The sequence below is a fragment of the Labrus mixtus genome, chromosome 7, assembly GCF_963584025.1.
Source record: "Labrus mixtus chromosome 7, fLabMix1.1, whole genome shotgun sequence".
Lineage (NCBI taxonomy): Eukaryota > Metazoa > Chordata > Actinopteri > Labriformes > Labridae > Labrus > Labrus mixtus.
In genome coordinates, this window is record NC_083618.1 from 13,850,213 (window position 1) to 13,868,439 (window position 18,227).

The 18,227-nt window shown below is 38.8% G+C and overlaps 1 protein-coding gene across 4 annotated transcripts in view; it reads left to right on the forward strand.

Moving 5' to 3' along the window:
- iffo2b (intermediate filament family orphan 2b) overlaps positions 1-17,611 on the forward strand; it is a 33,149-nt gene extending 15,538 nt beyond the window's left edge. The window contains exons 2-8 of one of the 4 annotated variants that reach the window (XM_061043147.1): positions 5,855-5,915; positions 7,778-7,873; positions 9,501-9,671; positions 11,117-11,265; positions 11,968-12,169; positions 12,303-12,401; positions 13,642-17,611. In XM_061043147.1, the coding sequence (XP_060899130.1) occupies positions 5,855-5,915; positions 7,778-7,873; positions 9,501-9,671; positions 11,117-11,265; positions 11,968-12,169; positions 12,303-12,401; positions 13,642-13,875 (1,012 nt within the window). In that variant the 3' untranslated portion in view covers positions 13,876-17,611. Of the gene's footprint in view, positions 1-5,854; positions 5,916-7,777; positions 7,874-9,497; positions 9,672-11,116; positions 11,266-11,967; positions 12,170-12,302; positions 12,402-13,641 lie in introns of all 4 variants that reach the window. The other 3 variants (XM_061043146.1, XM_061043149.1, XM_061043148.1) reach the window with 3 other exon arrangements.
- The last annotated feature ends 616 nt before the right edge of the window (positions 17,612-18,227 follow it).

Below are 18,227 nucleotides of genomic sequence, written 5' to 3' on the forward strand. Positions count from 1 at the left end.
AGTTAGCGATGACGTCAGCATTTACCTAATCGTCCCAGGCAAAGCCTCACAAAGTTAGCTTTTAGCCTAGTTTATACAGCTAAGACCAGTCAGATACAAATGTCACAATGTAATTGTTTAAAATAAATTAGAAAATCATTCAGAGCTGTAAGACAGTTGGGACTATAAAATTACGCTATGATGTGAGCTACACCAAAAAGTAGGCATACCTCTTTCTTAAACATATTTAAAATGTGTTGGTAATCCATGCCCTAAAATATGACAAAAGAAATCTACAAGATTAAGAATAAATGTATTTAAATTTACATACATTGAGTTTCAAACTGCCCCTTGTGATAACCAGGAGCAAAATGTGCGCTCTCCCTCGGGGCCGATGAAACAAGTGGCCTGTGGAAATGTGTGTGGTCGCTAAGCAACACTAGCAGTCCTGGGCCTGGTGGTGTCTGTGTCCTGTCTGGGTGTGGAGGGCTATATTTAAGTTTGACCGTGCTTGTGGAACATAGAGCAGAGGTATCATCCATCAGCGAGTGATGTTACTTTCTGACATCTCTGCACACAGTTTATGAGATTGAGGAATTAATCTGCATGTGCATCCGGCACAGTTTCCATGGACACGTGAAAGGAAGATGGAGAAGATGGTAGCAGTGGAGGACAAGTGCATGTGTGTGGTTTTGTGTTATGGATATGGATCGAGGTCAGCAAGGCAGTCAGTAGGAGCAGAGGAATGAAATGAGTGTTGACATTGAAGCATTGTCTCGTCAAACAGACCCTCAAAGCAGACAGACAGTGGGCTCCTGGGCTGCCATTTTACCCGATCTATTACCCATGGCTGACTCATTAGCACGCTACACATGTGTCTCTGTGGAGTCTGGAGCAGCTATTGATTACAGAGCATCATGACACTCAATCGATGACCTACTATAGTCAAACCTCCCCTTTTTCTTGTTTTAGGAATCTGTATATTGCCCACTTTTCTCCATCCATATCCCATATGCTTCTTCCCATCCTGCTCCTCCTATCCAGGCAATATTATTTCAAGAATGTTCTGAAAGTAAATCACACCCCTGACTTGTGCACTGTATAATCGCCCATAGAGGTTGAGGAACGCATGCTGTCATGTAGAAGACATTATAGACACCTATAGGGGTGTATGGGAGGAATCACGTGTGCTCTGGACACAAGGGATTTATCAAAGCTGTCAGTGGCCTCATTTCATACAGCAGTGAGCCGAATGGGTGTTTGTTCTGCATGTAGCCAGATGTATTGATCCTTGAATCTGTTATCATATAACACTTCCTGTTTTATTATTGCAGGCACTCATGAGAATGAATTTTAATGGCCCTATTAAAATCTCTCTATAGTGTTTAGACTCAGATGGTTTAGAAAAGAGACATGATATATTTCTCAGAAAAAATCACTGCCAAGCCTAAACGATGGCTCTTCTAGCAGGTCAATATATTATTATTGATATAATTCAAGGTGTCCTTAGCATTAGGGTAAGAATAACATCATTTTTTTTGTTTCGTGTAATTTCAGTATTATTTATTGTTATTTTGTTATCACTACAGAGATATTGTATGCTGAACATAGACTGTATTTGTTGCTTTCTGTTACCCATCAATGCTTCTGTTTTTTTTAGCACAAAACACACACATAAAGACACTCACATTCACGTTCTACAACAAGTGAGAAGTCTTTCATAAACAAAAGTAACTTTTTTTAAATGTAGTATCTATTGCGTTCATGCCTATAAAGTAGACTGAATTAAATTGATTAATATCAAAGTCATAAAATTACCTGTGACTCTTTCAATTAAAAAAAAATCCCCAAATCTTCTTTTCTTTTAAGTGTTCAAATTGGACATCATTTTTATTCAATTGTTATGTTTTTATTTGCTTTTATGATTTGGATTTAGAAAAGTATAACAATATTCAGAATAGAAACACTGGCCAGATTGTTGGGTAAACCAAGTTACTAAATTAACACAGTCTATTAAAAAATCCCCTCAGTAAATATTATTATAAGATAATTATATGAAGGTGATTGTTTTTATGTTGGTTCTGTAGTGGGTATTTTCTGATCCTGTTGATTTATAAAAAGTCTTATACACAGATGTGCTCATTTAAACTTATCTTACTGGTATATTTGATGACAAAGCACCACTACTAGATTTTTATACCAGAAATGTTTTGAACCAAACTTTTTGAGGACAAGTAAGAAGTCGAAAGTGAAAATTGAATGGAACGATTTAATTAGAGAGAGAATGTCTTATTGTCACTCAGATGTGTAATCTGCTTCTAAGACCTAGGATCAGTGTTTGAGCTTGTAATCAGATCGTCTGGCTACAGAGAAAATTCCTATCAGTAATATGTAACACTCTCCAGAACATTGTATAGTTTAAACAGGGAGTTGTCTGACTCAAACTTTTATTTGCTATGAGCAACAGAGGACTGATACGCAACCACACCTCTGAGTTTTCCCTGTGCTCCTTTGGTATTTACCGCCTGTTGCCTAGCACTATAATGCTCACAACCATAAAGCATTTGATCATTAAAAAAAATTAAAAAAAATCATAATTTCATAATCACCTCCAAGATATAATCTTTAGTAATTATTATTTTTCATTCTGGCAGAGATAAATCAAACTTCCACTGAATCATTATGGCTGCCATAAAGCTGTCAACACGTGCACAAAAAGTCATCAAAAAGTATCAACACAAGAACACAAGTTCATCACATGTGGATGTGTGCACGCTGTGTCCCCCGGCACAGTGATGGGAAATCATAAAACAGCCTTCGTGCAAGCATAACTCCCAGACATACCACACAAGGCAGGGAGTGTTAGCTGGCAGGCGCTAAAGGAATGCTATTGTTCAACAGAGGAAGATTGTAAGAGAAAATGTCAGTTTGATGTGAGACTCTAGGTTTTCTCCATCAGTTTTGATCTGCAGTATCCTGATTGTTTTAAATATTATGCAGCCATTGTTATTTAAAGTTTCCTGTCATTTATTAAATATAAATGAACCTACTCCAGAGGACTATCATGTCTAGTTATAGGTTCTGCATGAAAATACAGATTCTGCAACGATTTTCTACAAAGATGCAGAATCTCTAGGCATGGGACCAGAATTTGGTATTGGAAGTGTCCTGGTTTCCACCAAAACTCTGGATCCCATTGACAATCATTTCATAAGAATGACTGTCTCAATGTCTTTTAAAAAGATAGACTCCAATTCCATTCTTGCTTCTTAAGCTGCTTGTAAGACAGTAAACAATGGCAACGCATGGAAAAGGAAGTATTGACCAGAAATCTTACATAGCTAACTGCTAGCTACACAGGAAGCCACACAAAACAAAATAACCCACCCAGTAGTTTATTGCAGTGATTTCCGTTTGCCTTGGCTGGACTAACACATCTGTAGCACCACACAGTTTGTGATTTATTCGAGCTAGATAGCTGAGATTTTTTTTTGGGTGTAAACAGATGTCTATGAGCTTACACAGGCTCCAACCCTCCTGCTGTCTTTGTCCTTGTAAGGAGACTCTGGGTGTGTTCGTCTGACTCAGTCACACCACAGGTACAGGAAAATATGAACCACAGTTAAGGCTGAGATGCCAAATTAATCTGTTTAATTTGCAGTAGTGTCATATTTGTTTGGGTAAGAATTGTTCATCTAGGTGTGCCGGTTATCAATTATGAGCCTTTATAGATTGTAACTGCTCTAAAATATTGTTGCAAGCAGCTGCTGCTAAGACTTGTCAATGACTCCATTACCTTTGATGGTTGATATAAGCAGTCCTGACACATTGTGGACACAGACGGTCTCTGCCTCAATCAGCAGGCCAATTTAATCATGTTCTCCAGTTATCAACAACTGTTTTAAAGAAAGGGACAAGAGGTGGTTTCTCCAGGAAGTGACAACACAAGTGATGCAGATGCTATGACACACAGATTTGTGTCTGCAGAGGATGTGATGCAGTTGTGAACTCTTGTGAGTTCAGCTAGTGTCCTGCGGCAGACGGCCCGAGTGTTGTAGACACAGTGGAGCAGCGGTGCCAGTATTTTTTTTTAAGAAAACAAGGCCTCAATAACAGAGAGAGCTGGCACGCCCAGCAAAGGAATACTTCTCTCTAATTAGACAGTGTGTATTCAGCAGGACCTGAATGGGAACAAGAAAACGAAAGCCTGACAAAGTGAATGTCTTGTGACGCATGTCGTAATACTTCTCGCTGTGTTTACATTTCTCTTTTGTAAGAGAAGGCTTTACATGCAGCAAAGTAACAGAAATAACAGTGGCAGTCAGATGGCAGCTTTCACCCTTCTAGTTAACGTTTATAGTAAGACAGCAGTCACACAGATCTTTCCACTGTCTCGTCTTCTCACTCACACACACACACACAGAAAAGCCACTCTCAAATTCTCCTCCACTGTCTACCATGTGGCCCACAGAGGCTCATCAGCACGAGTGTTTGATGCTGTGCGGTTACTTCATTTTACTGAATGAGCTCTTTATTCATTCTGATCCTCAAACTTTCTTTCTGAAAGCATCCGTGACTCAGCATGTCTGCTGTCTCATATCTCAGGGAACAAGATAAGTGTATATTATATTAGGAGCATGCAAAACTAACTGATGCAGTACAGACTGATGGTTATGTGCCGCGTGTTCAATTCATACTGCAAGGCAAAAAGGAGGCTATTCAGATGAATGATATATCAGGAGAAATTAGTTGCTAATCATAGCTTTCAGTCAATGGAAGGGGAGTATGGTATCCTATTATTAGCCATGCTAGCAGCACTAGCCATGCTAGTTTTTCAGACTAAGTCATTATCTGTTAAAAAATACAGTCCAGACTGAAATAAATCAACTATTGAAATGACATGTATTACAATGGCATTGAGTAGCTACATTCATATCTGCAACTAAATGAATTGTAAGCCTTTTGTGATACTTTGACTTTTCATCTAGTTAAAAATTAAAGTTACTTTTTCCAATTTGTATCATACTTTTGTGTATTACTTAAACACCTGAACTACTAATAACTTATATGAGCTGCTCCTTGGAGATTACTAATACTCTAAACTAAAATCTTTAACAAAAACTTTGACAAAAACATTATACGGCACCAGTTGTTGTTTTTTTTAGCACTGTGAGCATGTTAGCTAGCTTCGCTGTGCATAGAGTACAGCGCTACAGATCTGCTAGCATGTCTGTAAACTAAGTTGTAATTTTGAGCAGGTTTTAGTGTGCCTTAAAGCCCAACTGATATACATTAGGTGATAAATAATTTAATCAATCTTTTTTTTTATTGTTTGAATTTCAATAGCTTTGCAAATATGTTGGCAGCAGTAATACGGGTTAAGGTCGTCCTTTGTAGGTTTCTTTTCTGTCGTTATCATAAAAACATTTTGCCAGTGAATTTTGTAAACAGATTCCTCACTCCTCCTGAGACTTAATGAGGAATGAAGTAGTTCGCATGAAGGAATTCAGACTGCAGTGAAGAGGTACCCCACCCTTCTGGGTGTGTTAGAGCTCAAATGTCCCTCTGCAGTCACTCAAAGGCAATTCATGAGTAATGTTTGCTGTGCTTGGAGAATGATGGGACTCCATCCTCTCTATAGTTTTTTACTGGGGCAGTTGGGTTGTAAAGATAAAATGCCTCCGCATACAGAAGAAAGGAGACAAAAGACTGAACAATAGGAGGGGGAAAAGTGGCTGGAAAGCCGCACTGTCAAGGGCATTTTGAAATAAGAGATGGGGGTATTATCCCCACAAAAGTGTGATGAACCTGCTTGGTGGCCCAAAGGAGACCAGATTTAACAGTAAGTGACCCACCTCTGTGCTCTGTGTTGCAGATGGGAGGAGGAAGTGTCCAAACGAGAGCAGATGGAGTCCACGGTGGAGTCCCTGCAGCAGGTCTGGAAACATAAACATTAAAATATATTCTATAAACATGCTCATGCTCATATTTGAATTGTTGCCAAGGGTCATTTACCACATGCAGACAAGAAGCACAAATAACATCTGAGGCAAAAACATGTGTGCACATATATTTTGATAACTGCTAATACAGCACATTGCCTAAACATGTATGTATTCCGGTAGCTCAATTCCTCGTGTCGTTTTATGAACTCAGCAAAGCTCAAACAGAGGCAGCTTAGCCAGCAGGATGTGTGTCCTATTAGAAAACCATATTACAAACCCATCAGGAAGTGTCTGTTAGCCTGAAAATAGATACAAACATCACATATCACCAGCAGGCTGCCATTATGTTTCTATTCAGGTAATAGATGTAGGCTGAATCAATTTAAAGTGTCACACCTAGAGGCTATTCACAACAACATGCACTACCCCAGATGCTATGAGTTTCCTCATCCAGACGGCATCCTTCCCCACCTCTGCTTTTGCACAAATTGATCACTGTCAGCACGTGTGTTTGTCTTAGATTCTGGGTCAGCAAAACCCCAGATAGAGAGGTGGAGTGCAGTCCCTCGGGGGCTTTAACCTTTTAGAGCATACAGGAAAATGTCGGTCGCTGTGTGTGAAAGAGCTGGAAATCTTTCTAAAGATTGTAAATTCAGCACAAACAGCCATTTATTGTTGCGGGCTTAGAGCATAACGGCTGTTGCCCTCTGCTGATTTAATACAGAACCAAAAACATGCACTCATGTTTTGAAAACAGCAGAATCCTTTATTTTTACTTAGCTAAACTTGGTTACTGCCTGCTTAGTGTAGCTCGTATTAACTGTGCGGTATCAATCTTCTTGTCTTTGGAACCATTTTAAACAAAAAAAGATATGTTTTCATTTGTGAGCAGGTGCTAAAGCATCAATATTTTATCATTGGATATAGCCTAGCTAGCTGCTTTCTTTTTTCAAATCTTTATGCTTACTTAGCTAAATTCTGCTAACTCCTGCCAAATCTAGCTTATATGTACTATGTAGAAGTGAATGTACTATGTATCAATCTTCTATTCATGGCAACTACTGTATATTCAACAAAAAATCATGTTTAGTAAGGGAGCTTTCCTGATGCTGAAGGGTGAATATTTAACCTCAGTTTGGACACAGCCAAGCGAGCTACTTCCTCGTTCAAATCTCATTGCTAGCTTAACTAAATTCTGTCAACTGTAGCTCATATACTTGCAGGCATGAATGTTGTATCAATATTTTTTATTAGTCTTATCAAGTTCAAACATATTAATCCATAAAGTCCAACATGTAATTCTTAGCATTCTTCAATGTGATTTAATTCACATACAAGCTACTAAAGTCTCTAATAGGGCTACAGCTCCTGTTCAAGGTACACATATGCATCATCTTGTAAAAATGTGTTAAGGAAAAAGCTTTAATCTCTTGGTACTAGTCATAAAAAGCTGAACAGTTACCAATATAAAAAAGTTACACAATAATGGTTTATTTGATCAGAAGGCGCCTTATTTGAATGCAACATGAGTCAGCCTTTTATCTACCCGAAAGTGTTTATAACTGGTTCTTACAAGGTTTTACTCAGCATAGTAAATGGTTGTTGAATCTTATTCTACAATTCCATGCAATCGTCAGAAAGCAGAGTTTATTGTAATTAGCTTAAATATGATAGCCATAGTAGAATCTTTGTTGAATGTTAATGTGTATTATTTTATTATTAAAGAGTAAGGTATTTTACCTGCTTCTTGTAAAGTGTCTCGAGATAACACTTGTTATGAGTTGACGCTATACAAATAAAAATTGATTGATTGATTGATTGATTTTAATTCCGTCAATGTGCTGTTCCCTCAGAGTGCCCAGGAGTCATCCGAGGTCCGGGACGAGCTGAGCGAGAAGGTGGACCGACTAAAGGCTGAGCTTGTGGTCTTTAAGAGTCTAATGAGTGATGTAAGTATTTGTTCAGAGTTTGGGTTGACGTCACCATCACTTCCCTGAGTCTGACAAAGCTCTAACACTGTAGAAAAGTGCTGTGTTAACTCCCAGTCTTAAAGCAATCCAACAAGCTTTCCAGCTGTAGTGTTTGAAGAATGAACAATTGTTTTCCTGCATCGCTCTGATAAAGGCTCATTCATACAGCTCTATATAATAAAATGTGCAGTAACCCCATCCTTAGTCTTCCTTCCTTACATTTCTGGAGTCAAAAATGTATATAATATAATACTGCAAATCCTTCAAGACAATTATTCATTGAAAAAGGCTCGAATAGCAGCTGTAGATCAGGAGCACTTCCTGTTCTGAACAGTCCTGTATTGTTCCCTGGCAGGCCTGTTCTAGTGTGATATACAGCTGTAATATACTGCAGGGGGCTCAGTCACAGCTTGTGCTTGCTCAGGGATATATATAGGCGTATGTTGTTGTTTGTTTTGGTCTACTTTTTTGTTTTTCCTGCATATCTTCACTTCTGGCATCTGCACATTTCTTATATTACTTTCTGTGCTTGACTTCATCCCTCATGTGTGACTCCAGAGACGGGTGAGTGACGTAGAACTATTGGATCTCTTGTGAGGCCCAGCTTGTTAAATACTAGGTTTGTTTTAGTTGGTTGGACATCCTGTATTTTGTAATGTCTGTTCTGGTTGTGATCCTATTGTAGTTGCTCTTAATTCAACATTCACTGTAGCAGGAAGAACATATATAAATGTTTCCGTTTTCCATGACCAATATCTGCCCTAACAAATTGTATCCCAACACACTATTATTACCCAAATGAACGAAGGGATGAATAATAAGGGATAAATGTTTTTTGATAGTTATTTAGTTTAAACTATACATTTAATCAAAATTAAGATGAACAAAAAACACTAAATACAGTGAGTGAATTAAAGATAATTAAAAACATAAACCTGATAAATATTAACTGAAACATGTTATGTACGGAGTTGCTCATATGAATGCCGTAAAATTGAATTGTATACAATGACCTAATTAGCATTTTGATACAGTAGTGACAATAATTAAAATATTATATCAAGTACACATTCAGATGCTAGACGTTGAATTCCTCACGCTGACTTTATAGCTGGACTGCGCAATGTGACGATGAAAGTATCACATGGCCAAAAGGGGAGCAAAAAAACAACATTATATTTAAGACAAAATATGAACAAGAATTGCTTTTAAAAGTTATGAATAAAGTAACCCAATAATGCAACATCTGTCAAGAAGAAATATTCTAAATGATATGAAAGGTAAACATTGAGAGGCTTAGATTAAAATGTATTGTATTTCAACAGAGAAACAAGGAGATCTATAAATCTGACTTCCCTCCTATTTCCTATGAACTTGATGCACTGAATGTATGTAATATGACCTTTAATCTATGATTGATGGATGTCAGTATCATACTGACAGCCTTAAATGAGCTGCTCTTTGAGAAAGCTAACACTCTTAACTCAGTTCAGTACTTGAACAGGGAATTCATGTTCTGTGTGTGTATGTGTGAGTACAGTGTACAGTGTAAGAAGGTGTCTCTATTACACATGTTAATAACAACCATACATCCTTACCCAAGCAGCAAATGTCGGACCTGGACACACAGATCCAGGAGAAGGCCCGGCGGGTGGACATGGACATCTGCAGACGGATCGACATCACGGCCAAACTGTGTGACGTGGCTCAGCAACGCAACTCAGAGGACATGTCCAAGATGTTCACCGTCAGTCCAGCCAGGTCGCTGCCGGAGAGGGTGGGTTTCATCTGCTGTCTCACTGTTTGTCGAGTTACAGCAGCGAAAATATGAATTCTTCTGTGAATGAGCCAGTCAGCACTCTGTGGATGTAACCAGAGCTGCTGTGGCTGGCTGTGTGTGTAGTGTCTCTCTCTCCAGCAGATCATGTACCGAGTGACCCTTCTGAAGGAGCAGGAATGCATGCCTGAGATTCTCAAAATACACGCACAAACATATAAACATATACAGGCAGAATTACATATGCATGCACATACAAACATTCAGGAGCATGGAATACTGACCTGGTCACTCTTCGCTGCACTCAAGGTTATCACATTGCGCCGACAGTGCTGGCTTAAGACCAAGAATAGAGTCACTGGATGAAGCTGGTGGCTTCTCCTTGTTTATATGTTGTTTTACAGTCTGTCCCTGCTTCCAATCGTCATTTTTGTGTTTACAGAATCTAAAAGGGAGTTTCCACACAAATAAGTGTTTTATCTTTAGACTTTATGAAGCAGGCAGAGTGTAGAAAGTAGAAATGCTCCTCCACACCTTAAGGAAAAATAGCTCAGTGGGTTAAAAACAGCTGCCGAATTACTAGCAGTTTCATTGTTCTAGTGATAAGAGGATCGCAAAAAACACAGATGTCTGAATTTATCGCAGTAATTAAGAAAAATGGTTTTATGTAAACAAGCAATTCTTTCTCACTCAACATGAATACGTTTTAAATATTGGTTGAACTCTGCTATAAAGGCCCTGCTTTCACACTGTTCAGATGTCATGAAAAAATTGCTTTTAGGACTTATTGAAGTTTAGGAGAAACATGCTGCAAACACAGGTATTGTGTCAAACATTGAAAACAGTCGCTAGACATAAAAAATGTGTTTTAAAGCTAATACAACTATTTACTCTACTATTTATTAATCACACAATGATTGTGTGTGAACAATCATATTGCTATCGCAGTATTGAACAATGTTCAATGTCGCATATTTTTCTCATTTTGTGCAAGCTGAGTTTGAAAGAAACCATCAAACAAAGCAGTGGTACTCAGCCTTGTTAGACTTAAGAGCCACATTGAACAAAAAATATTTCTGCAAGAGCCACAATCAAAAAACTTTTCTTACCTAAAATATGTAAGAATAATTTCTGCTGACAATGTTTCCCTTTTTTAAGTAATTACTTTGGATTTTTTTTTCCCAAGTAGGACCTAAAAACCCACAACTAGTCCCAAATGAGCCACATGTGGCTCGAGAGCCTCGGGTTGAGTATCACTGAAACAAAGTATATGTGTTTGAATGGATACATTCTGTAAACATTAACAGTACATATACATATAATACAAAAGAAAATATTCAGATGTTTAATGTCAGATTCACCTTTCATCATTTGCGACTGGGTTTGCCTTTGATTGGTCTTCTAAACGTGTGTTTAAACTCGTGTGTGTGTGTGTGTGTTTGCAGGGTGCTGGAGCGTGCTGTAGGAGGAAAGAGCGTAAGGCTGTGTCTGACGAGGAGAGTTCAGAGATGGATGCAGAGCCCAGCTCCACAGAGGAGGAGGTCCCCGCATCACTCAACATCACGGACGAAATGAAACGCATGCTCAACCAGCTGTAAGCAACGCACACTTAGACACACACACACACACACACACACACACACACACACACACACACACACACACACACACACACACACACACACACACACACACACACACACACACACACACACACACACACACACACACACACACACACACACACACACACACACACACACACACACACACACACACACACACACACACACACACACAGATTTGGGTGTACCTCAATGTACTCTGCAGTTACACTTTACCTTTCCTGTTCTGTTCCCTGCAGTGTTGGTTTGGTGTAACAGCTGTGTAGTCCCTCGTCTCCCTCTAGTGTTTATATGATGTATTGCAGCTAATTTACAGTGTGCTGATTCAGCAAAACTCAGCATCTATTTATACTGGGATGATAATTTGCTTTGTTAAAGTTGCAGTAGTTGTTTTTCGGATGCTTCCCAATGATTTTTAATCTCAACAATATTTGGGATTGCTTTTTCTAATCCTTTATTCTAAACATATATTCTAAAGAAAGTTTTCCGCATGTGGTGTTTAAGTATCCTCGCTTCTGTTTTCCATGAACTCTTTCCCACTCGTCTGTTTGTTGTGAGCGCATCTCCCTCCTTGCTTGTGACCTCTGCTGAACCTGGTGGCTGTTATACTTGTCCTTCCTCCTCTCCCTGTCTCTCCTCTTCTTTCCGTTCCCGGTCCTTGTCCTACACAGACATTGTTCAGATAACTCCTTTGTTGCCAGGCGCGAGACGTTCGATATCGACGACGACTGCGACAGTCTGACGTGGGAGGAAAACGAGGAGACTCTGTTGCTGTGGGAGGACTTTACCAACTACAACATACCGCACGCCAACGCTGCGACATCATGCACGAGCACCGCCCCCGGTGACAGCAACACAGAGGTAGCTGATCCAGTAAGTCCGGGAGTGAGGGTCCTCTGCTCTGCGTACTGTATTTAAAACTCATGCGTGTGGATGATTGCTATGTGTGCTGTGTCAGACACTGACTCATGCATGATGAATGAAGCCTCTGTCTGTGCTCTCTAAGGATTCCCAGGAAGGAAGTCTTGGCAGCCTCATTGATGAAACAGAGTCACTATTTAAGACCAGAGACCAAGAGTACCAGGAGACCATCGGACAGATCGAGGTACACAATCTGTGTGTGGATATGTGTGAAAAGACTGGCGCACACACACTTAATTATTCATACACATTAATAGCATTAGCCAAACCCATGTAACATACTGAGTTTCAGCAGGGTTATTGTATTTGTTGTTGTTACTCTAGAGGAGTGGCAAAATAAAATGCACTCAGAGCAGACAGAATTCTACGTTATTATCTACAATGACAATGCAGAACTTAATGGACAAAATGCTCGTGGCTGGACGGAATCAAATTCTTAAACAGTGAAGTAGATACAAAACAATATTGTTTACCATTGGTCGCTTTTGGAGCGCTGGAACTTTTTCATAGTTCTAGGAACTGTTTTTGTGATTCCGCACCACAGGAACTATGAACTATCTTAGTTCTAGAACCCCATTTAGAGGAACCTTTTTAGCTCCTGCTTCAGAGTAGTTACCGTGGCGATGCAAATGCAGACGGAGAAAAAGTCCCCGTGGTGTGTGTAGTTCTCAGGGAACTCTTTCGTGGTGTAGTTCCTCTTCAAAAAGTCCCCAGAACCGTTTGGTCCGAAAACACCTATTATAGAACACATTTTCTGCAGATTTTAAAAATTAAATTTGCAGATTGATTATGTGAGGGTTTGCATGGACTATAGTGCTTAATTATGTTTTAAATGGACATTTTTATAATCCTATTAATTATGTTTTTAATGTGGACTCTAGGAAGAATAGCTGAGCTATTGAATACAGCTAATTGGGATCCTAACAAAAAAAAAGTATTAAAGTTGCGGTTTAATTGAAAACTAAGATTTCACCTACTGTACTCATGCACATCACTTTACGCATTAAATGGTAGTATAGAGACAGTGTATGAAGATTTTATTTACTGAATGGATGCTTTGTCAAGACTAAACTTCCGTTTTTTATTTAAATCATCTGAATATGAGCAGGAAGAACATTACCAAGAAATTGTGTTTTTCTGTGTCATTAGAAGTTTTACAATTCTGACAGTGTGAGTATCATATTAATTATTGGCTGGCCATTCAAAAATTAAGGCGATGTTTGCCCAAACTTATTGTGCAATCTGCTGAAAAGGTTTTTTGTTTTGTTGTAAATGTTGAAACATTTGATCCCTTTTAGTAAGAACAATTTTGTGATTAAACCGGTTGAAGCAATTCAACACTGACATAAACTATTTTAAGATATTAGCTGGGCGTACATCATCTTCACTGTCTCGTACATCTTACACTCTTTCCCTTCTCCCAGATGGAGTTGGCCACAGCAAAGAGCGACATGAACAGACATCTGCACGAGTACATGGAGATGTGCAGCATGAAGCGAGGTCTGGACGTGCAGATGGAGACATGTCGACGGATGATAAAAGGTGGCAGGAACTCTCCCTCTATCAGCTCTGTGGCCAGCAGCGACTCAGGGAACACAGATGAGATCCAGGACGAGATTTCGGACAAGGACGCAGAGGCCGAAGTCCCCGTTAGTTGATGCTTGCGTAGCCCAGCTTTGTCCTTTCTCCTCTTGAACGGGCCCCGTCGATGTCACTAGGGCCTAACATGTAGAGAGCTCTGTCTTCATAGAGAGGTGAAACGACCTAAATGTGGGTTTGACTGGTTAAAAGTTCTGGTGGTTGTGCTCGCTGATGCAGGCCCAGAACTGGTGCTTTTATACTATGTCTGTTGTTTAATAAAAAAAGGTGGGGGTACTTTCTTTGCTTCACTAGAGGAAAGGGTGCAAATAAGGTCCGAGTTGTTCTCTCTTCCTCACTGCTGCCTCGCTGGATCCTCGTCCAGAGCTTCACATTATTTAAAGGGAGGGAGAGAAAAAAAACAGAAGCATTTTCAACTCGGCTGAGAAGTTTTTTGTACAAATTCTTAACTTAATTGTCCTTTTTTTATAAAGGAGTTCAAAATAGTACATATTGTGCTCTCTATAATAATCTCAAAATAACACTCCCGTCCTTTGCTTTACTTTGAAATCCTTCATTTGAATGAGACGTGTCTGCGGCCCTCAGCTGGAACACTGTGTTGTTTGTGTTTGCAGTCCAAATTAAAGTGCTGGTTTTTGTTTTTTTTAAGTGTCTCCTGCCAAAGAGACAAAACAAGCAGTGGAGATGGATTGGTGTGGGGAGTTCTGGTGGTTTCTGAGGGAACTCTGCAGAGTTGCCAAAGTTGACAGAGGAAAGGAGCACAGCCTTTTGATGCATCAGTGCATTACTGAAGTTCTATGCAATTCATCTGGCCTTATTTTTGGACTGGCTTTCACTCTTCCTCGTTTCCCTTAAAGAACAAAATCGCCTTTTGAAGCAAAGCAGGTGTTTTCTACGTATCATTTTGAGAAGCGTTTATGCGTTTGAGTGTGGAATAATCTAGGGATTATGGGATTTTCTTCTTCTTTTAAGTACATACAGAGTAAAAACTGGAACAGTGCCCCCTCGTCAAGGGACTTGTATCTTTTATGTCTCTAACATTTGCCTGACTTGCTTCTGAGAACACGTTCAGATTGTGTTGTAATTAACGGAGGAAACATGGTTCACATTAAGTACCATTTTAAAAGGTTAAAAATCTGTAGTTTTTTATAAAAGACTACATTTTAAGTTACAAAAGCCAAACATTGCCCTCCAATATCTTAGGAAAAAACCAAAGGAAACATTTTCAAAAGCTTCCATTTCACATGATCTTTGTAGATACTTCTTATTTTGGTACTTTGTTTATGTGTGTTTTCATTTCATGCTGCCGTGCAGGGGACTCTGTTCCTGCTTTGTCTCTTCATAGCCGGGGCTTGAAGGTGTCAGATTGAACACAGAGGGCTGAAGGCACGTGATCGTATCGTATACCCTAGAGGCCTTTTGGTTTGTATGAGCGTTCTTGTCACAGATTGAGTCGTTTCACATCTTTTCAGCGCTCTCACTGAAAGAAGCGTAAAAAGCTAAAGGACGCGTGGAGAGACAGAAGTGATCTTTTTATCTTTGTATCATAATGTATGTTTGATTTGCTGAATCACAGATTAAGTGCTACTTCTATCTGGAGGTTTTCTAGAAGCAGAATGTTTAATTTTTTTTTTGTTATTTCAGCATGTTTGTGTGGAGAGAAAAAGAGCGATGGTTGTTTATATACCGTTTTTAAAAAAAAATCTAAATAGCTGCACAGCAAATACGCGCCATGTTTTAAATCTGTCATCTCTTATCATAATCGTTCATTAACTGTCTTTCAGGCAGAAAATCTATTTTTCACTGTGTTTAATCATTTCATGTTAACCCAAAAAAATGTTGTTACTCTTTATTTTGCAGGATTTATTAAACCATTTCCACGAGTTTGGGTCTCTTATTGACCAGATCAGATAACCTATAACTAAACTAATGGATGATATAAGACAAGAGTGAGGCAGATCCTCGCTCACTGAGAAGCAACATGTCATTTGACGTTAAAGAGTCGATGTAAAAACCAGCCTGTTAAGAAACAAAGAGCCATTCTTTTACTGCTACTGTACTTTGTATCGACAACATCAAATGCTCTGTTTACTGATTGTAGAGCTGTGACACCCAGACAGCAGGACTATCTACACTGTTCACTGTTTTTACATATAAACATGGAAGCCCATGGAGAGTCTGATCATCATACAAACCCATAGACTAAAACATAACGTATGGAAAGATGTCAAAGATGTAATTCAAGTGGAGTTTTCTGATAATCATACCCGTATTGGAAGTGCTTTAGAAACAGCCTTAAATGTTGCTCCTGGTTTGGAGGGTACACCCGTCAATGTAATGATCTGAATCCTTCATTCATTAGCCCCCAATACACTGGGGTGTTTGTTTGTCTTTTCCCAAACAGCAGCCTGCACAGAAGTGTTATAAATCATTCTATTATATATATTTGTATGACTTTTACTGGCACTAATGTTTAAGAACAGCAAAGACGAACTGATTTCAGGTCAATTATACATCAAACATAAAACAGTGACGCAAGCAGAGTGTGTGGTGCAGGAATCTGTTTTCACCATCACACACTTTGAGGGTACATTTTCTTTCCAAGTTAAAATAATCCCATTGAAAAGAAAAAATCCTGCATATCACTTTTGCTCGGCAGCACTTATTTATTAGAAAACAAATCACAGTGTGTCAGTCCCTCTGAACCTTTGTGAAATGTGTTCTGAGAGAAAGAGAGAAAGTGAAGACACACCTCTGAAAGGTTCAGAGGGACTGAAACGCTGTGATTTGTTTTCTAATAAATTATTGCTGCCGAGCAAGAGTAGTGTGTGGGAGGTTTTTATTTTCAATGTAATAAGTGGATGTCCTACACACCTTTTTTGAGATAGTTGGATGATGAACGCCTCCTTTAAAACAAAGTAAAAATAATCAAAGTAGGGGAACTTTCAGAAGAAAGGTAGTCCATTCAGAACAATGGTAACCGTATTACATCCACACAGGGTCAGTAATATACAGCTCTGTCATTGGAAGGAGTACTCTTATTGGCTGATACTCAAGTTATCGTAATCAGTATGATTCTATAAAAAACACAAACTCACATTTTCATCTCCTGATTCCAACAACATCCACTCAATCAAAGTGTGGAAACCCTTCCCTTAATGAATGTATCTGGATTGGAGGCCTCTTCTAAAGTCATTACAAGTAGAAACTGAGCAAAAAAAAAAAAAAAGATGTAGCTGCTTAAACCCAGGGATAAAAGGTGTCCTGTTACCTATCGGGGACCTTGGTATGTTTGGCTTCATTAAAGTGGTTCTTCCTTACAGCAGCCTTCAGCGTGTGACCTGTGTGTCCGCTAGTGAGCTCCTGGTGGATGTGAGTGTTTCATACAAAAACAAGGGGGTTTTATACGATTGGTTTTTATCAGTGTAGCACCAGGGTTATGTGTTTGTTTTAACTGTCATGACAACAGGACGTTTTACATGTTGATATTTGCCATTATATATCGTTGTTGCTTATGTTTGATGTCATAAAAACACGGCAGGAGATAAAAAGGTGCAGCAATACTTGTAGCCATATCGGGGTTCGATATTCTGAACTGTCTGACAGGTTCCATCCTGTGACTCTCACTTTACGTGCTTCATTTGTTCTGCTTTAATTTAATGCTTTTCTCTTCATTGTTTTTCTTTGAACTATGGATACAGTGTATTAATGTGGGTCTGGGGACGTTGAAACAAGTAATGAATGTACTCTATTGATGCTGTGGAAAACTAAATAAAATGGTGGATTGGATAGAAATCAAGGCTTACCAGCTGTTTTATTTGGATATTCTCCACAGATCATGATCTCTTAACATCAAGCGTAGTACTCGTGTTTTTTTAAAACTTATTAATACGACTCGAGTCTGTCGATACAGATGATGAGGATGATGACAACTTTATTTAACCAAAAGAAATCACAGTATTTCACTCGTACTCATGACCTTTCTCTGGCTTCCCACTGCTTTGAAATTCTATTAATTTTTGGTTTGTATAAAAAGTTGGTCATAATCATTGTGTGAACTCTAGGCTGTAGTCACATTGTCTAATAGAGTGTGGTCATTTAGTTTTATAGGCTAAACAGTTTATTGTGCAACAGTTGCTCATACACAACTTGAAATGTTCATCTTGAAGTAACACGGGCAAAATCTAAAACATGTTCAGTAAATTTTTGGCAACAATTAGATAGATAAATAATTTATTCATTCCCTTTATTCATTACTCACTTGACTCAAATTAGAAAGTGTTGGAATTAATTCAAACTGCTCTCAAGTTAGACTCGAAGATTTTTCAGAGCATGTGCTTCAAACTACAGACCGCATTCTTCTATATATATATATTGTTTTTTTTTGTTTGTTTGTTTTTTTTGGGGGGGT